This window comes from Frieseomelitta varia, unplaced genomic scaffold (assembly GCF_011392965.1).
Source record: "Frieseomelitta varia isolate USP_RPSP 00005682 unplaced genomic scaffold, Fvar_1.2 scaffold_940, whole genome shotgun sequence".
Lineage (NCBI taxonomy): Eukaryota > Metazoa > Arthropoda > Insecta > Hymenoptera > Apidae > Frieseomelitta > Frieseomelitta varia.
Window position 1 is genome coordinate 574576 of NW_025110746.1, and position 27034 is coordinate 601609.

General features: G+C 26.6%; 5 protein-coding genes across 8 annotated transcripts in view; 1 reads left to right on the forward strand and 4 right to left on the reverse strand.

The window, feature by feature from the left end:
• Positions 1-847: 847 nt before the first annotated feature.
• LOC122537979 (structural maintenance of chromosomes protein 1A-like) lies at positions 848-3383 on the reverse strand. Its single transcript, XM_043671686.1, has 8 exons — positions 3265-3383; positions 3079-3176; positions 2638-2942; positions 1986-2240; positions 1745-1924; positions 1477-1655; positions 1144-1321; positions 848-1078 (listed from the first exon to the last, which is right to left on the reverse strand). The coding sequence occupies exons 1-8, from the start codon at positions 3351-3353 to the stop codon at positions 1004-1006; spliced, it is 1359 nt and encodes a 452-aa protein (XP_043527621.1). The 5' UTR covers positions 3354-3383; the 3' UTR covers positions 848-1003.
• A 351-nt stretch (positions 3384-3734) lies between these two features.
• Positions 3735-9739, reverse strand: LOC122537947 (structural maintenance of chromosomes protein 1A-like). The gene is made up of 11 exons (XM_043671628.1): positions 9461-9739; positions 9176-9296; positions 8541-8640; positions 8172-8350; positions 7912-8050; positions 6321-6785; positions 5280-5708; positions 4977-5188; positions 4263-4428; positions 3981-4103; positions 3735-3896 (listed from the first exon to the last, which is right to left on the reverse strand). The coding sequence occupies exons 1-11, from the start codon at positions 9570-9572 to the stop codon at positions 3735-3737; spliced, it is 2208 nt and encodes a 735-aa protein (XP_043527563.1). The 5' UTR covers positions 9573-9739.
• Positions 9740-10163: 424 nt separating this feature from the next.
• LOC122537951 (structural maintenance of chromosomes protein 1A) lies at positions 10164-17621 on the reverse strand. The gene is made up of 20 exons (XM_043671629.1): positions 17388-17621; positions 17180-17300; positions 16281-16380; positions 16027-16205; positions 15634-15772; positions 15076-15540; positions 14568-14996; positions 14243-14454; positions 13854-14022; positions 13658-13780; positions 13303-13434; positions 13093-13158; positions 12867-13024; positions 12615-12712; positions 12203-12507; positions 11846-12121; positions 11326-11505; positions 11087-11265; positions 10780-10957; positions 10164-10698 (listed from the first exon to the last, which is right to left on the reverse strand). The coding sequence occupies exons 1-20, from the start codon at positions 17497-17499 to the stop codon at positions 10630-10632; spliced, it is 3690 nt and encodes a 1229-aa protein (XP_043527564.1). The 5' UTR covers positions 17500-17621; the 3' UTR covers positions 10164-10629.
• A 435-nt stretch (positions 17622-18056) lies between these two features.
• Positions 18057-19518, reverse strand: LOC122537968 (peroxiredoxin-5, mitochondrial-like). The gene is made up of 4 exons (XM_043671667.1): positions 19246-19518; positions 18966-19100; positions 18497-18628; positions 18057-18402 (listed from the first exon to the last, which is right to left on the reverse strand). Exons 1-4 carry the CDS (start codon positions 19345-19347, stop codon positions 18211-18213), a joined length of 561 nt encoding a protein of 186 aa, XP_043527602.1. The 5' UTR covers positions 19348-19518; the 3' UTR covers positions 18057-18210.
• A 5240-nt stretch (positions 19519-24758) lies between these two features.
• LOC122537958 (alkylglycerol monooxygenase-like) overlaps positions 24759-27034 on the forward strand; it is a 5422-nt gene continuing 3146 nt past the window's right edge. Inside the window, exons 1-4 of one of the 4 annotated variants that reach the window (XM_043671651.1) lie at positions 24759-25044; positions 25864-25988; positions 26427-26578; positions 26658-26761. In XM_043671651.1, coding sequence (XP_043527586.1) covers positions 24922-25044; positions 25864-25988; positions 26427-26578; positions 26658-26761 — 504 coding nt within the window. In that variant the 5' untranslated portion in view covers positions 24759-24921. The remainder of the gene's footprint in view (positions 25045-25863; positions 25989-26426; positions 26579-26657; positions 26762-27034) is intronic. The other 3 variants (XM_043671648.1, XM_043671649.1, XM_043671650.1) reach the window with 3 other exon arrangements.

The following is a 27034-nucleotide window of genomic DNA, read 5'->3' on the forward strand; positions in this document are numbered from 1 at the left end:
AACAATTGACTGACATATTCCATGATCCTTTAGTTTTTATCGGTTAGGATGCTATAGATCGCGTCATTTCGCGACTTAATAAGTTTATTAAACGACAATCATTATTTTGGCCGCATTCCCGGAGTACGACTTACTTTACAAAGCGTTAACCGTAATAGACTACATTGACCCAAGTCCCAGTATCGTTGTGTCCGACTATAAATCAGAGTTGCCACTATTTCTAGTAGTATAATTGGGCCAGTATGATATGTGTTAGTCAGTGTTGTTTTTATAATTTTATACAATGAAGATTCGTGATAATCCTTACGGTGTTGATTTTATCAACATCGAGTAACTTTATTAAGCATCTTTAAATCAAGTTCGTTAAGACAAATTATCTGTATAAGGTTTTTTATGATATAAATTCATTTTTAAATAAGTTAAATAAATTAACTAAAAAATAAAATTTTACTTTATATGAGAAATCTATTTTGATACAAGCATAAAAATTACGAGAAAATAATTCATAAGCATGTATGAAAAAAAAAGTCAAAAAATATTTAGAGTGAAATATCATTCAAAAATTTATTATAGTCTAAATAAACATTCGAAATAATTTAGAAAATTTCAAACCATAAGTCATTTGTTTCATCGATAGCAGCTACACAAAAATAATGCGTCAAAAGTAGTTTAATGGAAACTACAGACCTCGGAATATTAGGTTGCATCAGTATCATCGTCACTACTATTCGGATTAAATTACACAATGTTACATATATGTGCAGTTCATTTTACGAGAAACAACGAGGTCAATAGAAATAAATAATAATTTTAAACAATTTGAAAAAAAATAAAAACCGTAACTACATACATTTTATTTAATTAAAATGCGTATTGCGAAAATCTAACTATTTAATAAATCAATAATATAGTTGTACCGTGAGTTATGAATATTAAATTCATACACTGAAAACTAAATTCTCAATTTTTCATTTAACAATAATGTTTGCATAAAATAAGAAAATTATTTCTCGTATGATGTGGAATATTCTTTCAATGAAAGCGTATATATTAAACTTTCTGGACATTCTCCAGTAGTCTAGAAATATGAAAAGTTTAATGTACAAAATGTAAATAAACAATTTTAAGCAATCGTATACTTACATCAGAGCAAACTCCAATAAGAGCATCAGCATGTGAGTATAACTGTTGGTTTAAAGATACAATGATAAACTGCATCTCTTCCTTTTTAGAACATATAAATTGCACGACATTTTTTATATTTATGGTATCTAAAGCTGCATCAATTTCATCCAATACACAAAATGGTGCTGGCCTAAAACTATATATTTAATTCCATTCAGAAATTAGTTATTTGTAACGCCAAGAAAATACTTAGAAATAAAATTTAATACAAATAATATTTTTAGGTCATCTTATTATACGAATATATTAATTCGAAATGATTAGATAATTAGAAATATCGTAATAAATTACCTATGAATTGCAAATAAAATAGCTAGTGTAGCGAGTGTTTTTTCTCCCCCAGAGAGATTTGAAAACGACTGATATCGTTTGCCCGGCATTACGCAACTATAATTCAGTCCAGCTAGGTATGGTTCTTCAGGGTTATCCGGTATAAGAGTCGCTTGGGCCGACTGACTTTTTACTAAACACTTTTACAATAATATAAAATAAAAATAAATTAATATTTTATACTTAACAATAGATGTATCATTAGAGCATTATAAAAATATTTATTTACCTTATAAATGGAATCTAATTCTGTAGCAACGTATTCTAAACTACGTGTGAATCTATTATATCTTTCTTGTTTCACTGTTTCAAATTGTTTTTTAATTGCATTCATTTTCTCACGTGCTTCCTGGTATTTAAAATTTGTATCTTTTAATTTCTCAACTGCGAATTCAATTTCTTTGTGTGCCTGTGGAAATAGATTAGAAGACATTACTTCATTAATATTCATTCAAGCAATTTTTACAAACCTTGAAATTTGGATTTTTTACAGATTGCATTTCATTTTGCAATTTTTCAACTTCTTCCATAAGTTTACTTTTCAAATTAATAACTCTTTCATCTGTTCGAGTTCTAATATCCTCAGATAATATTTTGAAATCTATGGGTATAAACATGTCTTGCATATCTGTGTTTGGAGTTGAATCGCTCGTACTAAGTATTTGTACATCTTCAAAATTATTTACGTTACATCCAGAAAGTAGTGGAATAGTAACATTTTCCATCTATTAATACGTAAATATAACTAATTAACTTTTATAGAATCATGCTAAATTTTTATATTAAGTTTGCAAAATATGCTTGAAATAAATTAATAGAAAAACATTTTTAAATATTATGAAAAAATAATTAGTACTATTGTTACTAAAAGGATATCATTCGCAAGACTTAATCTAATTTTCTATAAAACTTGCTTTAAATGAAAAGATAAAGAAATAGAGTTATTGATTTTACATAACTTACAAATATATTTTAGTTCATTTTAGTTAATAAATCATCTAAAAAGTTGTTAATATAAATAATATGAAGATATCTCTATTAAACGTTCTTACAACTTAGGATTATTGATCAAGAATGAAAATTAATTGATATTATTAATACGTGTATCATTCCCAACATTACCTTGCAATTTTTCAAAATAGCATGATATTTTACTTTTTTCTTTTTAATATTTGTTGTAATTACTATAAGTTCTTTTTCAGTATTAATAATTGATTTTGCAATGATTCCGATATTATATCTACATTCATTAACATTTTTCGTCTGCTCATTAACGTTAATTTTTGCTTCATTACATTTACTTCGTAAATTGTTTAATTTGTTCGTTTCATATTCAGTACTCTCTGTACATAAAACTTCATTCTGACGTGCTTGTTCCAATTCATTTTTAACCGTGTTTAAGTCTTTTTCCATCTTTAAAATTATACCTAAAAAAAGGAAACAAACATTTTTATGTAAATAAAAATTTCTCGATAAATAATTCATTTTGATGTTATTAAATTGCATTAGAGTATCAACGTATAAGCAGTAAGTAATAAAATAATATAAACTTAGAATATTTACTTTTCGTATCACGATCCTTTTCAAACTTCAACAAATTTTTAATACGACTATATTGTTCTTCTAATTCTAGTTTTTTCTTTGTTTGCTCTTGATGATATCTGTTATAACAAAAATATAATCCTTAAGTACAAAACATAAAAAACTATATATCTTTGAAACTATTTTAAATTCATAAATGCTATTTACTTTAGGTATCCTTCTTCATATTGACGTATATTTGAAATATTAACTTTTTCACAAAACTTTTTAAAAACAGTATCTTCAATATTCATCATGGATTTTTCGATATTTTGAATATCATGAGCTGTTTTCATCATATCGTTTTTAATCAATGTTATATTATTCTAAAGAATAAAATATTTAAATTATTTACGTAAATAATATTTAATATTATCAGCATATCTTGACGATGAAGGAAAATTTTTATTATTAGTAACAAAATGTAAAAGAGAAAGACACGAAAAATATATAAGAACGAGAGGAAAATACTTACATTTATTAATTTCAATTCGTTTTTAATAATATCTATTTCATTTTGAAAAGTAAGTATCTTATTTTCCTGAAAAATAATTAAAATTAATTGGAGAGAGAGAGAGAGAGAGAGAGAGAGAGCTGAAAATAATTAGTTGAATCTAGTTATCTATATATCTAGTTTGTTAAAAAAAAAAATCACGATAAACACTTGCAGAATCTCTTAAATCAAATCTGCAATAATTTAATTTATTTGTTAAACTTTGAATCTGTACATCTAATGTAATTATTTCAGATTCATTTTGAGAAATTTTCATTTTTTTCCTCAATTCCTCCATTAGCATTATCTGTAAAGGATTAAATAAAATTATATATAAATATATATTTATATCTTTCGCTATGTGAATAGTAAATGGAATGAAAAAGAAAACCTTTTTTGACTTTAATTGGACTAAGTTTTTTTCGTTCCATATTTCAGCTTTCTTTAATAATTCAACCTGCCCTCCAGAAATTATGCCATGCTTCGTATAATAAGTTCCATCTAATGTAACGCACTATAACGACATAAATATTACCGATGTTACAATACGATGTAATACAATCAAGTAAATCAACACATACATATGTATAGTGGATTTGTTATACATATGTATAGTGGACTGTAAGCTTACTAAAATTAAAATTAGGCTTATTAAAATTATATTCATTCTCACATTGATTTTAGTTGGTTCCATTTCATCTGCCAATATGATTGCATCTTCCGACGTTTCACAAACAAGGGTGTTTTTAGTTACGAACAAGATGACATTGTTAATTTCTCTATGTTCAAAGTTAAGTACATCGTACAAAAGTTTTACATTTTTTGGGTTTGTAATTCCGCTAAAGAATTTTAAAAATATCATTTACAGTACTTACACATGTATTGAAGAATTGAATAAATATTTTAAATTTTAAATATTTTAAAATTATTTCATTAAAATTTTTATTGAAATAGAACAACCTGATTTACCGTAGATTTCTGAGAAAGATTTCTACTTATCCTCACCGAAATAACATAATCACAAATTATCAAAAATGAACTAAACAATATAATTAAACCGCCACCGTTTATGTTGATACACAAATTATTGATACCCCGTTCAATTTCAGGATGATAATAACTAATTAACTAATTTTAACTAGTTAATTGTTAAAGTATAGACTATCACTCCAAAAACATTCAGTAAAGTAATCAATAGATTCAAAAATGCGATTTATGTATTAACGAGAAAATGAGAAGAGACTACAAAATAATCCCAAGACAAATAATTGGAGAGTTAGATAAATTTAAATAAAAAATATTAAAATGATATTAATAAATAATATAAGATACGAGATCATCGTTTTGTATGAAATCAATATTTTATAGATAAATATTAAATCAGTACCGTAGGTTTTTCTTTATTGGTTCTACTTTCAAACTCTCCACTGGCAGAAATGTTTCAGTTCCTATTTTTTGTTCCTTTAAATAATTGATACACTGTACTGCTACTTTGTTTGTAGAGACAATGATTGAGTTGCAGTATTTTCCCAATACTTTTGTCATAGCAACATCGTATTTAGGATGAATAGGCTTACACAATTTATATAAACGATCATACTGGAATTTAAAAGATTTAAATACATTTTTTCATAATATGTATAAATTATTATTGTTAATATATGTATATTTTATGAATTTTAATCCATACCACACCAGTAAAAAGATTTTGTAAAATTTTGATTGTTTCTTCGCCTTTAATTAGGCGTGAAGTTGTGAATTTATCTAATTTTGCAGAATCAAGTTGTTCAGAGAGACATTGTAATTCTTGTTGTATAGATTCCACATCCTTTTTTTCTTTAACAATCATGTTCTCTAAATTATATTTTGTATTTATTTTATTTGTTAACATATCCTGATTTTCATCCATACATTGTTGAAGTCTTTTAATACGTCTTTCTGTTTCACCTTTTAAAATACTTTTTTGCTGTAATGTAGCTTCTAACTCATATTTTTTCCTATTTTCGTTATCTAATTTATTTTGGTTCACACTTTGTTCACGTTTAAGAGAAATGGACACCTGTATATTTTCTGAACACTGTGCCCCAGCTGTTTGTTTCAAATGAAAATATTCTTCCACCTTTGAAAACAAATATGTGTATAAATATATGTCAATTGTTTTTTCATGTATTATTCTATAATTATATCATATAATAATAAAGATTAATACAAAATTTTTAACACAAAAATTTTATATTAAATTAAAATTTTATTATTAACATAACATTAATTATACAATTCAGAAAATCAACTGAAAAATAATAAATTTTTATTATTTTATTATAATTAAACAATTAAGACTTTTATATTTCATTCTATAATCTTTCTTATAATACAAAGTGCTTTTCACCAGCTTTAGTGCTTTATAACACATATATCGAAACAGAGTAGACACGCATTCACAGTGAATGTTTGTATGTATTTTTGAGTATTTTTAAATTGTATTAGTATCAATTTACTCAAAAATGAAGTCCTTTATGAAAAAGATATTATTTTATAATTCTAAATTATTTTTTTTATAAACGATTACACTCTTTCATATGAATTCAAATATTATGAAGTATTATGTATAACACATGTGCTATTTAAAAAATGTAAAGCTACTAATTAGATTTTGGCCAAATTAATGTCATGTCTTTGTATAAAAATAGAATACTACATCATATATATGTATTTGCAGAACTATTATTACTTGTATATCATTAAATTGAATACTGCTGCCTTGAGACAATAAATGAGTTGCTATATCTTCTTCGAGCTTAGATTTCATTTGCATTAATTCGTCTTTTCTTTGCATTAATTCTTTTATTGCTTTTAAGTGAGATTTATTCAATTCTCGTGCTTCCGATAGCTTCCGACTAATAGAGTTGAATTTTTGTTCGCAATATGAAACTTTTTCTTTAGCTTCTAACAAATTTGTCTGTTTCATTTTTACACCGTTTTCTAAATTAAAGAGATCCTGTTCGATATTTTCCAAAGTTTCAAGTGCAATTTTTAATTGCCTTTTTCGCTCTTTTAAAACGTCGCTTTCATTGTCTTTATCTGTTTTGTATTTAATCAGTTTCAGTTCTGTAGCCTTCAGAGTAACATGTAAATCTTCAATATCTTTTTGAATATGGAATAATTCGAAGAGATACAATTCTGTTTTTTTACTTAACTAAAAGATAAAAGAAAATATTTAATATATAGGCTTAATTTCTTGTAATGAAATAGCATTTACAATAAAATAGGCCCTTAATTTGCCTCTATGAGACTAAGCCCAAGCAAGATAGGCAAATGGCTGATTAATCCGAGAATATATATCAAATATAGTTTGCAATTTTTTGTATGTAAAATTATTATAATTATTATTATTATCATATATTATTATTTTTATGTGCATAAGTATTATTTTTGCATATTGCATTTAAAAATTAAATCTAAAGGATGTTTTGTTTCATTGCATTAAAAATCTTTTTTATCATAAAGAATATAATACAATATTTTAATTATCTAATTTTTAATGTAATGTGACCGTGAATTTTACGCAGTTTACAGTAAAATACTACTTTTTAAAAAATTATAGATTTATATGAAAAAATTAATATGGAATACACTATGAATGAAATGCTATAGCTCAGTGATAAAGTATTATAATTTTTTTAGCTAAATTCAGAGGAGCAATTAAATTCAACATTTAATAATAAAATATGAAAGCAAACACCTCCGCATATTTATCGCAAATCGCTCCTCTATCTAAACGTTCAAACATTAAAATACTCGGAGAAAAATTTACTTTATATATTAAAATGACGCAATACGAGAAAAATATATCTTGGAATCCGCTATCAGTCAAAGTAATAAACCCACACACGGATCTGTCTTTGACCGGTGCGTTACAGATGTCCCAAAGGCTTATATGTACATAAATATTATTATGTATACATATCGTGAAATATGCGCAACGCCAAATGTGTGCAAATGCAATGTAGCAAAAAACAAACTGATCTCAATTTTAAACCATGCTATCGATATTGTCGCATCATATGTATTATCAATTTGCACACAACCATAATACATATATGTAGTTTTTCATTGTGGTTCGAGTGGTCGAATGGCAATAACTTTATCGCTGTAAGACTGTACATCTTATTTAGGATTTAACACTCAAAACATCCGTTATTAGACATTCTAAAGATATCTTTGATAAGTCACAAATAATGTTTCAATTTGTATTAAATTTACTTTAATGGGAAATCTTATAACAATCCTAAAATATTAATTAATCTGTCTCTACTACATACATATTCATTATGAAGCTTTTTATATTTATCTGCTTCCTTTTTTTCTAATGAAACATATTTCTTCCTTGAAAGAAGATCCTTTTTACTTTTGTACAAATATTTAATTTCATTTTCTTCTTTAACAATTTCATTTTTTAACCTACAAATATATATTGACAATATTTATAATAACAATAGCATATAACAATAAAATTTATAATAAAAATAACAATAATAATAACGATGATATATAATAATGTTTAAAAATATATTTATTTCACCTTTCATATTCCTCCTTTAATTCAATTGAATTACTAATTTCTTCAAACATATGAGTATATTCTTTTGGCGTTTTCATTAATGTGGAGTCAATAGCTCCTTGAAATACTAAAAAATTTTTAGTTGTTACATTGAGATTTAGTTTCCTTAATTTAGACATGTATAACTGAGCAGCAACTACCTTAATTGCAACAAAATACATTATGTACAATTATTTTTTCTATAATGTTAATATTAAATAAAGTATTAAATAAATTATACAAATAATTATTCGTTATAAAGAAATAAAAAAAAATTAATTTCAATGTTACAATTATACAACTTTGTAATATACAGTTAAAAAAATTTACAATTACATAAAGCAAACTTACTTGATCATTAATTTTATATTCTGAAGAAGTATGATATATAGTTCTTGTAAAAGTTTCAACACTACTGTCTTCAAAAACAAATACAGCTGTTACATATGCTCTGCATCATAAATAATATAAAAAGATAACTCTAATGAAATAAATAAATAGAACATTTTCATCACATATGTTACAAGTATGTTAAAACTGTCAATAAAATAAATATACTAAATTATGCAATAAACATATAAATATTATATTAATTAATTGTAAATTATCTAAAACAAAAATAATTATAGTATAATATACGTATGTACATATACATATGTACAAAATATAAATCTGAAAAAATGAAAAAAGGAAGAATATTTATAAGAAATTTACAATCATATATAAATTACATACATATAAATCATATAAATCATAAAATCATACATATGTAGATAAAATTGATTTGATCTACATATATAATGTAGTTTTGTAGATTCTGTTTTTTCTATATAGAAAGAATATTTTAATAAAATTTTTCAGTATACCATCTATTATATTCATTCTATAATAGATAAAACTTACTTTAAGGAAAACTACTGTAATATGTATAATATCAAGTTAATAGTAACTCAAAATAAAATTTAAAACAAAAAATATATTGACACCTGTGTCCTATGGGTATTCCTCTAAATGTACCGTAGATAAGCTCATTGAGTTGTTTAACACGCAAACTTTTAGCTTTTTCACCCATAACAAAACTAATTGCATCCATAATATTTGATTTTCCTGAAACACAGATCTGTAATTTTAGTATTAATATTAATACACCTAAATATCTAAGTTCAATTATCGTGTATACACATATGTATACATGTACTTTATGACATTCTTTTTTTGAAATCCAACGGTAATTGAAGTCAAATGATCAAGATCAAAAAGATAACACTTACCTGATCCATTTGCACCTATAATAGCTGTGAATGGTTTAATGGGGCCAACAGTTACTTCTCCTTTAAACGACTTAAAATTAAAAATTATAATACGATCCAGTTGCACTTGCATCTTGATCTTTATACAGTAGAGTACTATGAATTTAACTTGCCGCTACAATTTCGCACATGTACTACCAACTTTATTAATCGAAAATTGAAACGTAAAGAAATATTCCGAATTAATCCTTTTTGTGAAACTATTAATAGTGCGATAAAATAAATCAAACTGAAGATTCATTCTTCATATTGCTTTGAAATATTTAAGATATTTATATTAGAAACGTATACATACACAAAATAGAGAAATATTACTTCTTAATTTTCATGGAAACTAGAAATAAAAGCAAGATTATTAATTAATTTTGTTGAGTTTTTTAAAGTTAAGATTACTCTAAGACTGACTATTACGAAATGAATTGTAATTTACAGAACACAACACATATCTTCACGATAAATCTATTTCAGATAAAAAGTAAAATTTATTTCAGTAACATGATAACATTACGAGTAATCTACCGCAAAATACGTTAAAAATGGATTGACAATTTAATAAAATATTGTTACTTCACATTGTTTTCACATGATATAAAAATTGCTAATTGATTTTACTCTACAACTTATGTTACTTACTGTAGAAAGGACAGACATTTAAAAACTAATAAACAATACATTATAATAAATTTTTTTATCCTAGAAAGGTATGTGTTTACATATAGTTACTTACAATATAAAAATTATGGTTTAACATTTCATGTACCTAACTTAAAAATTGACATGTTATTTTAATTTAATACATAATCTATGTACTTATATAAATAATTTATTACCAAATAACTTTTACATTACTAAAGGCAATTTCTTAGTTAAATCTACTTGAAATAAGCAGAAGAATTTTAGAACAATTGAAATACGATAGTATTACATTAATGTTTCTGAAAAAAAAGAATTACAAGTAAAAGATTGAATCGTTTGAATACTCTAAAATTTGTTTGATTTGACCATTTCTCATGAATTTACGAAATACATTTTGATACAATGTATCTTGGAAATAAAACTACTATATGAAAAATAAAATCATAAATGAAACATAATTGAAGTATGTGTAATTATAGTTGAAATATACTCTATCAGTTAATATGCGTGGGATATGTGGTTAAATCAAGAGTTAATACTTTACTTTCCAAGCAATCACCAACCTGTAATCAAAGAGAAATATATGTGAAGTATTTTGTTATAGTGGTATAAACTTTCAATAATTACACCACATCAATACTCACATCAGGGCAAATGCCAATTAACGCGTCAGCATGAGAATAAAATTCTTCTTTCAAAGATATGACAATTGTTTGTAAAGAACTTGTTTTATCACGTATATAACTAGCAACTTTTCCTATATTGGTATTATCCAGTGCAGCATCAATTTCATCCAAAACAAAGAATGGTGCAGGTTGAAAACTATAGATATTACAAAATTAAATTACCATTTACTATAATACAAAATAAATGAAGAATGATAAGATGTATATATTATATATATATTTATTTCAGATAATTTAAAAAATTAATAATTAGATACCGCAATACCTGTGAATTGCAAACAATAATGCTAATGCTGCAACAGTTTTTTCTCCACCAGATAAATTAGACATTGGTTGAAATCGTTTTCCTGGTGCAACGCAATTGTAATTAATACCATCTAAATAAGGTTCTTCTGGATTCTCTGGTCCAAGAAATGCTTGAGCAGACTGATTTTTTGCTAAACTCTGAAATATAATAAATTTATCTATTGTTTTTCTTAATTTACGTATTTAACATATACAAACCTTGTAAATTGGATCAATTTCATTTGCCACATGTTCGAAACAAGCCATAAATCTATCATGTCTTTCTTTTTTGATCTTCTCGAATTGTGTCTTTGCTTTTTTCGCTTTTTTACGAGACTGTTCAAATTCTTCGTTAGTTTCTTGTAATTTCTCTTTAGCAAGATACAATTTTTGAATTGCCTTAAAAAAAAATTAACATTATAAATGAAATATCTCAAAAAAAAGAAAAAGAAAAAGATTCTTTTAAAGCAGAATATATATAATTAAAAATTTAAATGTGATCGCATCGGTTTAAAAAACTATCTACTATCAACTATACTTTTGTATCATAAGAATCTAATAAGAATATGAAATTCTATTGATAAGCCTCATTGGACATTTAATATTTCCATTGATCATGTGATCAACAAAAAGAAATGCTGTAACTTCATGAAATACTAATTATCTGAGCATAAAGTTTACAATACTAAATTGTACCTCCAATGTAATGTATTTTCCCTGTAGAATATTATATCTTTACCTTCATATTTGGAGCTTGAATACGTTGAATAGTATTTTGTAAATCATTAATCGTTTTTGTCAGTTTGTCAGTAGTTTTCTTAATATCTTCTTCTTCTATATCTTTCAAATTCTCAGGAAGGAGAGCATAATCTATAGTTATTCGTTTCTCACGTTCATATTGTTGCTGGGTACTTAGCGATGAGTCATTATTAATTTCTGAACTATTAGTTGTACTAGTTTCACTAGCTATATCTTCCATATTTCCATGAAGCATTGGAATTGCAATGTCTTCCATCTAAGTAATGATATATTTATAAACTTTGTTTTTAAAACTTTAAACAAAAAGACTTGATAAACATTTTATTTTACAATATACCTTGCACTGCATTAGAATAGCATGACGTTCAGCTTTTTTTTGTTCAATCTTGGTCTCAATGCCATTTAATTGTTTTTGAGCAGCTTGTATATCTTTTGCTATCGCTCCAACTTCGCGTCTAGCTTTACCTATTTCATCTTCTTTTTGATCAACTTCCATTTTTTTTGCGTTCCGGGCCGATTTCAATTGCTCCATTTGAGTTTCATCATGATCTATTTCTGCTTTTTGATTAGATTCAGTTTGTCTTGCAGATTCTAGTTTATCTTCTGCATCTTGAACGGCGCGTTCCCATCGTAGAACATTGCCTAAATTTTACATAAAGTGATTAACAGATTCCAATTAAATATTAATTTAGCGGAACTATGAATTGAATTTTTATAAAAATATATACATAAAGTTAAATTCTACTCACTTTCCGTATCGCGTTGTTTCTCAAAATCTAGTTGATTGTAAATACGATTGCATTGATTTTCAAACTCCATTCTCTTTTTCGCTCTTTCTTGTTGTGATCTAAAAGTATAATTGTAAGAATTATTTTATATTCGAAATAGATGAATCAATGTTAAAAATTATTTTCTCTATTTTCTTCACTATTTTTAATATAAAATGAAAATAAACATACATATTTATACTAATTATATTTATGAAACTTAAATACACATACCGTAATTCCCTTTCTTCGTATTGACGAATATTAGATACACCTATTTGTTCACAGAAGCTAGCAAATACATCATCTTCAACATTATTCATTTTTTCTTTGATGTTTTGTATTTCTTGATCTCTCTCGGCCATCGTTTTTTCAATTGCAGCTATTGTTGGCTATATATAAAGAATCAATTTAATAAACATTCTTACATAAGTGTAACAGATATAAAAAATCTACATACACCAAACATATTCAATTCGTTCTGAAGAGCATCTAACTCTGTTTCCAGTTCCGAAATTTGTTTTTGCTGTAATAAGTATAATTTAATAGAAATTATGGTATATATTATGGCAAAACTCATATGATAAAAAAAAAGTTACTATTACTCTTATTATATATATTGGCATTACAATATATAGTATTATACAGCATTATAAATTATATTATTTACCGTAGCAGTTAAATCACTTTTATTATATTTTAAACGTGTTTCCAATCCTCGTATTTGAGACTCAACTGTATTTAATTCAGATTCTTTTCGTGATTTTTTCAAAGATTCACGTAACTCTTCTGTTAATTTTTCCTGCAAAATATTTAATATATTATTACTGAATAAAATTGCAGAATGTAAAAGTAAACTACAGCAGAATAAAACCTACATTTATTTAATCGAAATTTTAGTCAATACCCGATTAAATAAATGTTTACTGATTGAAGTCATTTGTTTGAATTGCTACAAATTCTAATTATATAAACTATTCATACAAGTAAAGTTTTATTGTATATATCAAATTAAAATATCTTACTTTTTGTGCCTTTAATTGAGACATTTGTTTCTCATCCCATCTTTTCGCTTTCTTTGCAAGATCTAAACTGCCGCCTGATATAATTCCTGCTTTTTGATAAAATGTCCCATCTAATGCAACACACTGTAATTACATGCATATATTACGTAATTATTGTTCTTCCTAAAACAGTTCTCCCTACTTATTACATACATACATCATATCTTGCTTTTTTGTCCATTTCATAAGCTACTTTATTTGCATCTTCGGGTGTTTCACATACGAGTGCATTATTTGTAGCAAATAATACAGCTCTGTCAATATCTTTAGGTGAAAAATGTAATACATCATATAACAATTTTACATTTTTGGGTTCCTGTATATTTCTAAAACAAGAAGAAAGAAAAAACATAGTAAAAGAAATACGAAATAATTAGAAATCAAAAATTGATTTTCATAAAAACAATACTGTGTATTTTCACAATATTTATTTGTTACATGAAGGAAAAAAGTATATAAAAATATGTTAAAAGTTGAAATAATGACTTTTATAAATATTTAAAGAATTATTTAACCAATTTGTGAAATTAATTTGATATTACATACCTAAGTCTTTCTTTTAATGGTTTTGCTTGGATGTAGTCAAGAGGAAGAAATGTTTCTGGTTCAAGATACTGTTCTTTAAGATACTGAATGCATTGTCTAGCTGTTTTTTCAGTATCAACAACTATAGCTTCCATATATTTGCCAAGAACTTTTGTAATTGCAACATTGTACCTTTTATGAATAGGTTCACACATATTGTACATACGATCATACTAAGAAATAATAATAACAATAATAAGTATACAATTATATTTCACTGTTGGTAAAATAATAATTCATAAAATAATAATAATTTATAAAATATTGAATTTAATTTGTAACTTACCACTCCAGGAAAAAGACGTTTAAAATTTTCTACAATCTCAGTTTTCTTTTTAGTTCTTGATACTTCATGTTTATCAACTTTTGCATCACCTAACTGTTCTGAAATGCTCTCTAATTCTCGCTGTAGATTTTGTATTTTATCTTTTGACGTACCAACGTCAGACTGTAAGTCAGCTCGCAATTTTTTTTGATCCTCTAAAGCAGCTTCTGACGTTCTTATATGTTCTTCTAATTTTTCTACTCTTTTAAGAGCTTCATCTCGCATATGACCTTTTTGTTTGTGTTTATTCTCTATTTCTGTCTTTTTTCTTCCTTCATTATCAAGTCTATCTTGATCAGATTTTTGTTCCCGATTGATAGAATCGAGAAGTTGTAAATATCTTGCTGATTGTTTACCTGCTTCCTCTTTCAAGCGATTATATTCTCTAACCTTAATGTTAATATTATAATTATTACAGTGACTTATTTTTAAAAGAAACATTATAAATAAATCTTGTTGAAATTCTTACCTGTTCATCTTCAAGTTGTACATCTCTTCCTTGTAATTGTGATTGTCCAGCAATACTTGCTTCATAAGCTGCTTTAGCTTCTTCTACTTGTCGCAGTTCTTCTTGAAGTTCATGTATATCTTTTTTATGAGCTTCATCTGCAATACGTGCTTGAGCTAATGACTTCCGAGCTGATTCTACTTTTTTTTGCATATGTGCAACACGTTCTTTTGCTTTGATAAATGTAGGTCTTTTCTTTGTTATTTCAACTTCTACTTCTCTGATATCCTGTTCTATTTTAGCAAGATCTCTTCCCAATTTCCCAGCTTCTTTCTTTTTCTCCTTTAATAATTCTTCTGCCTTCTCCTTTTTCTTTTCAATTTTTTCTATCTCATGTTGTTTCTTCTTCTGCGAAACTTCTAAGTTCTCCGTGCTCTTTTCATTATGAAATAAACGAAATAATTGAAGCTCCACTTGTTTTTCTATCTGCAAATTGACATTTTTAAATTGATTCAATAATAGATGTGTAAGTTATGTAATTTATTTAACATAAAATGATTGAAGAAATAAATGACTTACATATTCTTCCTTTAAACGTTGATATTTTTCAGCTTCTTCTTTTTCCAATTTTGCTTCCTTTCTTTCAGCAGCAATACCTTTCTTTTTTTGGTATGAAAATTGAGTTTCCTCTTCTGCTTTCAACATTTCCGTTCTTAATCTATAAAAGTAAAAAATCTGTTAATAATTGCAACAAATTTATCTGAGATTCACTTCACTTTCAAATAGTATCTATAAAATCTGAAAATTTATCTGAAATTCATTTCACTTTCAAATAGTATCTATAAAATCAAGATTAATTATTAAACTTAATAATATTACTGAATAACATTACATAAAAGATATAAAAAAATATGAAAAAATATAAAAATAATATATATATCTTGTATTTATAATTTAATGTACATAAATTACCTTTCATATTCTGCTTTTAATGCACCAGAATTACTAATTTCTTCAAAAAGTGCAGTACGTTCTTTTGGATTTTTCATAGCTATTGATTCTACAGCTCCTTGAAATACAAGAAAATTTTTTGCTTTGACATTAATGCCAAGTTGCTCTAGCTCATTGAGATACACTTGACTTGTAACTACCTGTTCAATAGACATAAAAAATTTTCATTTTAAAATAAATTTCTAATTAAGGTAATTTATAAAAATAAGACTTACATTGTTATTTATTCTGTGTTCTGAGGATGAACCTTGTACAGAACGCATAAAACTTTTTTCAGTTCCATCTTCTAATTCAAATACTGCAGTTACAGATGCACTGTAATTTATAGTGATTGCAGTGATTGTATAAGATATATTATATATGTAAACTCATGTAACAAATCTATTACATTACTATATTAATATTAATTTATATTGATTTTTAACTTACTCTCAAATACTGATAAAATATTAAATAATAAATTTTTTTAAACAAATCACATCGTTTTTTACTTTTTACAAGTAGACGCTTATAAATATGTGAGAGAGAGAGAGAGTTAAATTAATTTGTCACAAATTATTAAACCGTTATTAACAATTAAACAATCATTAACAATCTAAAAAAACAAATTCAAGTACAATAATTTTAGAATATTCTTTAAAATAAATCTTTTATTAAAAAATTCTCTTCAAAACATGTAAAAGAAAAAAGGAAATTACTATATATCTTAAAAAATAAAATATTTATTGAAAAAATTTGTAGTAAGTACATATTACAAGAATTACATATTAATCTTACATTGCTTTTCCTTCAAAATTAAACGATTCAGTGTTCTTTTAACACATTCAGCAAATACTTCGTATGTCACTTTGATATTTGCAAAAATTTAATGTTTTACAAGTAAAGATAAAAATATCTTTAGTAGTAATAAAAATATCTTTATTAGTAATTAATTTGTTAGTGTAATTTATATTAACCAAAGATTATTTATTTAAAATGATTTAAAGCAAAATATATTAATGTATACTGTGTAATATTAAAACAGACGATTAAAATATACACTGTACTATATTATGAAAATTCTTCTTCAAATGATCTTAAAATAACATTTTTAATGTAAAAGATCCAAAAATACCTTCGAGCAACTGGCATTCCTATTGAAGCTCCATGTATCAACTCACTAAACCGCTTTACACGTAAACTACTTGTTTTTTCTCCCATAACAAAACTAATTGCATCCATGAAATTAGATTTCCCTATATTAAAAGGAAGCATACAATGCAATTATAAATCTGAAATTATTGGAATATTTTCATGTACCATCATAACAGAACATAACCTACCAGATCCATTTGGTCCAACAACAGCAGTAAATGATTTTAAAGGTCCTATAATAAGCTTCCCTTTGTAAGACTTAAAGTTTTCTACTTCGATATGCTTTAAAAAAGCCGGCATTTTTAAAAATATTTTAAAAATCTCACAAATAACAGCGAAGTGGCATAATTGGCGCCATAAACTTTCCAACACAAACAAGCATTATACGTCAACAATTGGTCTTCCAACTGCTGTGAAGATAGCGATGAAATGCTATCAGCATACTTCACTTTCCATGAAATACAAATAATATAATTAAACAATAAGTAATGATAATATATATGTAATATATTAATATATATATATACAATGTTGAGTTATATACAATTACATTTTATAACATAAATTTCATACATTCATTATGAATATATTTCAAAAGTATTATTAAAGATTGTATATTTTAGTTCAGATATAATAATTTTTAATACTATAAAATTGTAAAAATTTTTTAATTATAATTTTATATTTACGAGTTGATTGAGATCGACAAACGAGTTGATGTTTTATTACACGAGTAAAAATATATTATTTTTAAAAAAAGGATTTTTTGTTTTAATTTTATAAGCAATAATATTTAAGAATCAAAAACATCCGATATAATAAACATGAAATAAAACATATTACAAAACAATATAAAATACAGGTATATATATTTTATTTAACAAATTTTAATATTGTGTGATGAATAATCGTTTTATTTTATGCACACATGCCAGAATTTATAAGTTAATCAAAAAACTATTAATAATTTTCTAACAAGAAATTACTAGATAATATTCAATAGAGTATATTTTAAAGTTTAATATTTTGTACCAAAGAACAAGAAAGGCCTGTATTATCAGGCTCAACATTCAACTCTTTAACTATTCCATCTTCAAGAATCATAGAATATCGTTTACTTCTTTTTCCACCCAATACCGGTAAATCTACAGATAGCTCCAATGCATCTGTAAACTGAGCTGCAGGATCTGCCAGCATACGTACCTACGTGAAAAAGTGTAATATACTTCAATTGTCACTTCTTATATAAAACAAAATTACTTTTAAAATATATAATATCAATCAAATATAATATTACTTTGCCTTCAGCTCCATGTTCTTTACCCCATGCTGCCATTACAAACGGATCATTTACAGAAATACAAAAGATTTCTGCAACTCCTTTAGATTTCAATTCATCAGCTTTTTGTATATAACCAGGAAGATGTGTCTAAAACAATATTAAATTTTTAAACACAATATCTTTCTTTCTTTTTAAAATATTCAAATAGATCTTTATTAAACAAACATCTTGATCTTATATATATAAAATATTATATATATTTCTTTGTCAATTATTCTGATTTGAATAAAACTTGACGAATGTTTACTAACACTATATAAATTTTGTAAAATTTGTTTCTTTGTTTATTCGATTATATTTATAATTCTTTTAGCTAAGTAAAAATAATTACTGCGTTTTGCTAAATAATATTTTACATAATTGCATCAAATAGAATACATTGGATACATCAAATTAACTTTTAAACAAAAGAGATAACATATACCTTTGAACATCCTGGTGTAAATGCACCTGGCACTGCAAAAACTACAATTTTTTTCCCAGCAGCAATTTTGCCAAGATTTACTTTATTTGCGGGAGAATCTTCAAAAAGATCAATTGTGGGTAACTTTTCTCCTACCTAAACGAGTATATCGACAAATACATAAGTAACGAAATTATGCAGAAAAAAATTCATTATTATAAAATACTTGTACAAAAAGCATAATTACAACTTGTCTCGTTATTTTTTGAAGCAAAAAGCAAAAGCAAAAAACGAAACTTACAGCGATAACCATGTTTTGTGATGATAACCGAAATTGTCGTATGAAATAACCAAATGACAATCGTTCGTTAATAAAAATTGCGCGATTTATAAGTGGGTTCATCTGTATATATAATTGTTAACACCGTAAACCAAATAATCAACTATTTTTCATAGAATGAAGTCATAGAAGAATTCATTTAATTAAAATACAACCAAGAATTGACTGAATGAACATGTGATATTGCGCAACCTTTTCGACTCATTACATAAATATAATCATTCCTTTTCGCCCTATATTTTTATTTCTGATACTTATTTCATTTACGTAGTACAAATTGATTGAAAACATTAGCGACACGTAAGTTACACAATAATGATTCATCATTTATTAAAATCATTGATAATTACAAAACTGTAATATCCTGATTTAATCAATATAACCTTAGATGTCCACAATGACTTATCCAAAATAAATTTATGGCTTTTTATAGGAATTGACACTGTAAATAAAGTATGTAAATTATGTAAAATTCTTGACAATTAAAAAATGCCTGCAATTCAAGATTTCTTTTAAAATTTAAATGTTCCCGCGTAAAATATATATCGCAAGCTGAATACTAATTCTGATCGTACAGCATAAAGTGGAATGACGTGGGGAATAGGGAAAGAAAAAAATATATCCACAAGTATTTAATTTGTTAACAATTTTTCGCATAATTTACAACTAGTAGCGTTAAATATTATTTAAAATGTACAATAATTCTACAATAAATAATCTCAGTTTTCAATATATTTTGTTCATCTACACGGAGACTATAGCTGGCACAGCTCGAAAATAGTTTTCATATCTGCAAACAATAAAAAGAATTAATTTATCTTTAATATATAATTAAACATTTGTAATCATGTTAGAATGCGAGTGATGAAATGCGTTTTTTCACTTAAAAGAAAATTGGAACTGGAATTTCAATTAAACAGATTTAGTTACGAAAGTCTAAAAATTTCAAAAAAAATTAATTTACTTTCCAATATCCAATTGAAAATTTAATCAATTCATAGACACTGAGATATTAGCGTCACGTAGCGATGAAATGGTGGAATTAATCAATATTGCTGTCATCGCACATTATATTACGCGCTGTAGTGATTATGATGATAATATCATAATACTACACATAAATAAAAAGAACTTCGTAACTTTAGTAACTTTTTAATAAATTATAATAAATGATATTTAAATAACAATAATATATTAGATAAAGTTTATAGCACAAATAGATAACTGTTTTCTGTGAATGTTAATTAAGGAATGAATAACAAATTATAAAATAGGATCTATACATACATCTCTATAAATAAGTAAACATGGTAATAACATCTCCATAGTAATAATAAAAATAAAATAACAATTTACAAATATTCTTACGTTAGGGGTTTATACACAGTTGGCGATGTTTACAGGAAACGTACTTTTCGGCGGAATGATTATGTAGATGGCGTTGATGTTAATTTTGAAGAGGTAACGGTCGCTACAGCGCTGTAGCGACCTATAGTTCCTCGAGTACGAGTTTCGAACACCAACTTGCACAAGTCCCAAGTGGTTGTGCGCCTAGCGTCGAAGTCAATCGATATTCGATGTTAAGCAAACAGAGTGCGGATGGGTGACCATCATCCAGCCTAGCGAATAGTTACAACAACAAGCGTCTGGGGTAAGGAGTCGCTGCCATCAACTGATGAGTCTAGGCAGCGACTCTGAGACGAAACGCACAACCTTTCCTCACCTTACCCACATCATCACTTCCTACATTATCCTCGCATTATCATCGCCACTTTCAATCCCTTCAGCGCCTTGTCTAGTGCTGCCAGCTACATATTTCTCAGTTCTCTTTGGAACTAAAAAGAAAAAATGGAAAATCCAATAAATGGCAGGAACATATATCGATCGGAGTCGGTAATAGACTTTAGTTCCAAAAGTCACTGATAGATAACAACACGTAACCTTTCATAGGTAAAGAAGACAGATAGTGTGCGACAAGAATAGATTCATATTGTGCGGCAAACAAAAAACACAGGCACAGTTGAGAACAAAATAATGTGATTTTCTTCTGGTTCTGAATAATTTCTCCTGTTTCAACAAAGTTAATAATAATTTATTAAAATAAAAAAAATTTCTAAGTAGATTAATAATAAAAAATTATATCATACACTACGTACGTTTAAAGATAAGCTATATAATGTACATTCCTGTTTGACAATATTAGCAGGGTCATGATCTCGATTACTACCAACATGTGATGCGATTAATATTGATACCCACATGTAAGTACGATTTAATTCAAATACAGAAGAATTGAAACGATAGCAAACAGGAATGAAGTGAATAATGAGGCATATAACATAACGTATCATTTTAATATGACCTTAACGTCTTTTCTTTGTTTTGAAAAAGATTGAATCATTCTATTCCGTATGAACCATTCTATTATTTGTATTGTTTAAAGCGATGTTCGATTTTTTAAGCGGAAATAAATACTATAAAAATTCAGACAATATACATTAAAAAATGATCATGAAACGAATCTCGATTGATGAGAAATGACGATTTTATTTTATTAAAATCATGAAAAATCCGAGATACAAGTATATAATAATAACAGTGACAATAATAATAGTAATAATGATAACAATAATAACAATAATAAAAATGTTGATATATGTAGATATGAATCTATTTATGTGTAATTAAAAACCAGCTAAGACATTCATAAGACGATAATCTCTTGTTCTTATTATAAATTTTATTACATACGTGCATATCTACTTATGTCTGTACATATGTACACACATAGGTATATATAATAAATCGTCTTTTCTTAGATAGAAAGAGAGAAAGAAAATTCTGTTTCTGTTGAATTTTTAAAAATTGCGTAATTATTTAATTTATTATTTTAATTGATTGTTTTAATCGCTGAAATGGCTGATACAAGAAAAATTAGATTTCTATTTAAAAAACAGGAGATAACGTCGAAATATCAAAAAATACATGTACATAGCACGCAGTCGGAAAAGCTCTAATGCTGTATCACTCACTGAGTTATCAAAGTTTCACTTATTATTTGTGTATCTTATCCTATACTATACAACATAAGCATGTTGCATGTATATAGAGACCGTATCTTGTACGTATGTTTTTTCATCTTGTCACATTTTCTTTTTAGTCTTGCCGATACAAAATAACATGTCAGTAAAAAGTTTCAAAACGACAAATATGATTCCTCCCTCCACATTTAGAATTCTCAAGGAATATTTTTGATATTTTTTTTTTAATGGGATTAAATATCTTTTTTTTGTGCGCTAATCGATATGTAGGTGAACATGAATACGTAATCCAGCTTAAAAATATGTCAATGACATAATTAATTAAGGAATTGAACGGTTGTTTGAAAGTAGATGAACACTTTGAGCATCTGTTGCAAGTAAAGCACTTACATAAGTAATAATATCATAAATGTTTACGCAAATATTTTCGTATATATCTGATACATTTGGAACACGTAATTAAAAAAAAAAAATTGATAAAAAATCAATTGCTTTTTGAAATTTTTATTAATAAAATTTTAAAAGCTTAAATAATTGTATTGATGTAAATTGTAACAATCGTATTATTAGTATATGTTATTGCTTCATGTCTGTCGTCTTCATGCATATATGTATGTCTCGTATAATACTTATATTAAGCCAATGATATGTCCTCTGTGCATTGTATTTATATAGTTTGTATTTAGTTATTTTTTAAGACACTGAGGACACAGAAAATTTGTTTGTTTAGTTCAGAAAAAGAAGTGTGATAAACTATCACGAACTGTAAGTAACTGCCAGTGACTGCCTTTAAATCTATTATTTTCAATGTATTATTAAGTGTGTAATTTATTATTTATGTATATTAAGTATATTTATAAATATGTATATGTATATAATATGTATATGCGTGCCTACTCGTGTAAAATAATAAATGATATTGAAATTTTATTTACTTGATATTATTTAATATGATTGAAAAATAAATATATAGATAAGTAACAAAAATTTTTACAAAACAATTTAAAATTATCAATATTTTGTTATTCCACAACAAACATAATAAATGTGCTTGAAATATGCTCGAACCTAATATCGAACCTCGATAATAAATATCGATTTATTATTGTTAGCATATTTTCAATGTATTAGCATATCCTAAAAAACGTAAAGCGTTATAGCATATACATATTCTTTTTTATTTAAAATCTTTAGTTTTAGAACAAAGTTCAAAATATTTAATTTTTCCAAATGTATATACACTTTTCATTTTTTTCATTTTTTCAAGTTTATGGAATATTTTCAAACGTGCAGCAATTAAATTTATAACAATTAAATAGGACGCATACAAATGTTGCTACTTTGTACATAGTACACATATGTATATTGTGCAAAATCGATTGAAATATTGATGTATAAAAGTAAAATTTGACATTCGAAAGGAAACGTAAAGGAAATTTCACGAACAGCAATAGTATAATTTATTAGTTTATCCACTGTTGTGCGAATAATTAATACACGTTATGAAACACCCTGTCTGCCGCCAATGCAGCGTCTGACATACTGAAGGTTCGCATACAGTGGTGTATCATGCGGTTTCCCACTTTTATAAATTCTTCCAACGTATCTTTTATGACATCATTATCTGCTTGTAATATCGATTACAAGCGGAAGAATAGGAACTTATTCAAAAATTTGATCAAGCTTCTTGTCTTTCTCCTTTTATTTTCAAAAGTTCAAAATGTTAGGTGTATTGAAGTTATATTAGTTGAGTATTCTATATCTATTGACTTATAATTTCCAAAGAATCTCGTACAAAAGTGCAAATTTTGAATAATTCAATTCTTTATTTAAAGCTGCATAAATCTTTTCGTTATTACATGCATTGTACTTGCACTGTTACATTTTATTTAATGATTAAATTTAGTTAAAAATTTGTGTAGTACATAACATGTTAATTACCAATATAATTAATAAACACTTGTGTATGTTATATTACGTTATGTATATAGTTTTCGATAAAAGGAATAAAGTAATAAATTCACCAATGAAACATAGATGGGAGAAAAAAACTATTACAGAAAAACAGAAGAGAAAGAGAAAAAATTATTATACTTTAATGTCACGCTATTGTTTGGTAATGTCTTAGTTTAAAATTTAGATGCATGTGTATATTTAGATATATACGTACGTGCATATGTAATTATCTGTATTAAATAGATAACAGATAATCGTTACAATTAAGATACGATATGTCGTAAAATGAAAATGTCCTGTACGAATTTCCTCGAATCTTTACTTTTAGCAAGTATGTATTGATATGTTAAAGTACAGTTTAATTTGAATAAAATGTTATTATACCCTCATTGTCGCGCCTTTACCACGTACGGCCGTGAAAGATACATCGCGCGCGCATACTCACGTGTCCTCGGTTAGCTTGAACTTACTTACGTACATATATAAACGATACGTGCACTCAGTTCGATGACTAAAAGAGAATCGGATGGTGTTATAGTGCTTCACTGGGCTTACCACTTTGTTTGTTTCGTAATTAAACAGGAATTATCTGAACATTTATGTACGTGCAACACTGCTGTATCAAACGAATCGAACGAAAATGAACGTTTCAAACATTGATTTGCTCGATCAGTTGAAACACACGGGGAAACTTTGGTATCTCGTTAACCCTTATGGAACAATTTTCGAATTCCCGCATCAAGTACCCGATTATCAGCAGCAGGTAACCATACAACCAAACGCAAATTTCTTTTGTAATCAACGCTTCGTTAAAAATATATCCTATATATCTTAGTATTCTCTTTCTGCTTTTCATTTCTCACTCTATATTTATGTTAGAAACAATTTGTCAGATTTCATTCAGTCTTGTTAATGAATGTAGTAGGCAAATACATATCTACATATGCGCGCGCGTCTATATGCGTCTACTATATAATAAATGTATTACAATTGTTGCAAGTAACATCACCTCTTTGGTATTATGAAACGTCAAGAGGATAAGAAATAATAAAATGTTGCACTCCAATTTCCATATCATTTCTTATTTGTTCTTAACATTTATTCCTATTAGTTTTTTAGTTTCTTTCTTTAAATAGATTTTAGTCGATTTTTTATCTTTTAATTTCTATTAATTTTCATTCAGTTGACAATTGAATATTTGCCTATTAAGTAATCAATACAAATATATAGTCGGCAATATATGCTTTCATTATAAAACAACCACGTTAAAACAGAGATATAAAATAAAGCGAAACGTATGCACTTGCTTACTTATCTTTCAACTGTTGTTTCTGCTTCGCGTAATGGTTTTATCATTCGGATCATTTCAAGGATTATTAAAGTCTCTGGTATTTTACTCATTACACATTAATTTTTAATACATCATTCGATAATGAAAAGAAAATTACGCAATTTACGAAATAATAATACATGCATATGTACATATGTATCATGTGCTTATAGTGCTTACACATATGTATTGCCGATAAGATAATCAAACACAGACATTATATCAATTAAGATAAAGTAAATATATACGTAGGTATGGTTACCATTTTTGGTCCTTATCATATTGGAGCAAATTATATTATTATCTAAGAAAAAGAGATTTCGTTTGAATGATCAAGTGACGTCCTTATCCCACTGGATATTTTCTGAAACTAGCCGGTAAGCATAGGTTTTATCACTTTATCAGCTCTTATTATTTATTTTTATTTTCCAACTACTCGTACTTATTACTAGTACTATCGCTTTTTGCGTTTAAGAAAAAATTTATTTTTATATGTATGTCATATAAAAATGTCATATCATTACTACAAAAATGAATGCAATTGTAAAATCTCGATTTATAATCTCTATAAAAGTTGCAGAGACTGAAAAGAGATCACGTTTGTGCGCGTTGCTTTAGGAATTACAAATTGCTTCGTAATTATCATGCGATATACATATGTAGATGTCTATTGACTTGGCTTCTTTAGTTTCTTAATGGCATTATTGCAAACATTTCTATCGCTTGAATGTAACTTTTAAACCTAAACATGTATAGTTCAAACTTGAAAGGCATCGGAAATTTTTATTACTAATATCTTCAACGGAACGTTGCAGTATTTTCTTCCGTGGTGCCGAGTATTACGCGTACATCGTAATTTACGAGAGATACCGCTGGTGGAATTTGCCTTGGGACTCAACATGGACTTGGTGTATCACTGCCGTGGGGGTGGATTTCTGTTACTATTGGGTTCACCGCAGTAACCACGGTTAAATTCCTATCCAACCATGTGTGTGATTGTCGATCCTCTATTTGACAAATTTATAGCGTTTCTCGCCCGTTTACAGAGGTACACTTTTTATGGGCTCAGCATCAAGTGCATCATAGCAGCGAAGAGTTCAATCTCGCGGTCGGTCTGCGGCAATCTGTTTTGCAACACTGGTGTAACTTCGTAAGTATCGCTCATGTTACGTACATATACATATATATATATATATATATATATATATATATATATATACACGCATACATACACGAGATTCTGTACATGCGTAGGTACTTAAGTAGGTACGTGTACGATCCACGCTACGAAATGAAAAAAGTGGGGCGTCTGATGTTATATCTGCGCATTTGCGTCCACATCGCGAGTCTTTTCTTCTTTTTTCTTTTTTTTTTTTTTTTTTTTTTTTTTTTAATTAAAAAACGAAAAAAAAAAAAAAAAAAA

Bases quoted from the DNA above. Each gene is read 5' to 3' on its own strand.
- LOC122537979 (XM_043671686.1), bottom strand. From the start codon at position 3,353: ATGATGAATATTGAAGATACTGTTTTTAAAAAGTTTTGTGAAAAAGTT. The intron at 2,943-3,078 runs GTAAATATTCTA...TCCTTTTTTTAG, and splicing joins AAAGGATCGTGATACGAAAA to GTATAATTTTAAAGATGGAA. The intron at 1,322-1,476 runs GTAATTTATTAC...TTAAATATATAG, and splicing joins ATTTTATTTGCAATTCATAG to TTTTAGGCCAGCACCATTTT.
- LOC122537947 (XM_043671628.1), bottom strand. From the start codon at position 9,572: ATGCAAGTGCAACTGGATCGTATTATAATTTTTAATTTTAAGTCGTTT. The intron at 8,351-8,540 runs GTAAGTTTGCTT...GTTGCAATTAAG, and splicing joins AATATAAAATTAATGATCAA to GTAGTTGCTGCTCAGTTATA. The intron at 4,429-4,976 runs GTACTGATTTAA...AAAATTCTTTAG, and splicing joins CCAATAAAGAAAAACCTACG to CGGAATTACAAACCCAAAAA.
- LOC122537951 (XM_043671629.1), bottom strand. From the start codon at position 17,499: ATGCCGGCTTTTTTAAAGCATATCGAAGTAGAAAACTTTAAGTCTTAC. The intron at 16,206-16,280 runs GTAAGTCTTATT...TCTATTGAACAG, and splicing joins AACACAGAATAAATAACAAT to GTAGTTACAAGTCAAGTGTA. The intron at 13,435-13,657 runs GTAAGATATTTT...AATATTTTGCAG, and splicing joins CTCAATTAAAGGCACAAAAA to GAAAAATTAACAGAAGAGTT.
- LOC122537968 (XM_043671667.1), bottom strand. From the start codon at position 19,347: ATGAACCCACTTATAAATCGCGCAATTTTTATTAACGAACGATTGTCA. The intron at 18,629-18,965 runs GTATATGTTATC...ATATTGTTTTAG, and splicing joins TTACACCAGGATGTTCAAAG to ACACATCTTCCTGGTTATAT. The intron at 18,403-18,496 runs GTAATATTATAT...TTTTTCACGTAG, and splicing joins AACATGGAGCTGAAGGCAAA to GTACGTATGCTGGCAGATCC.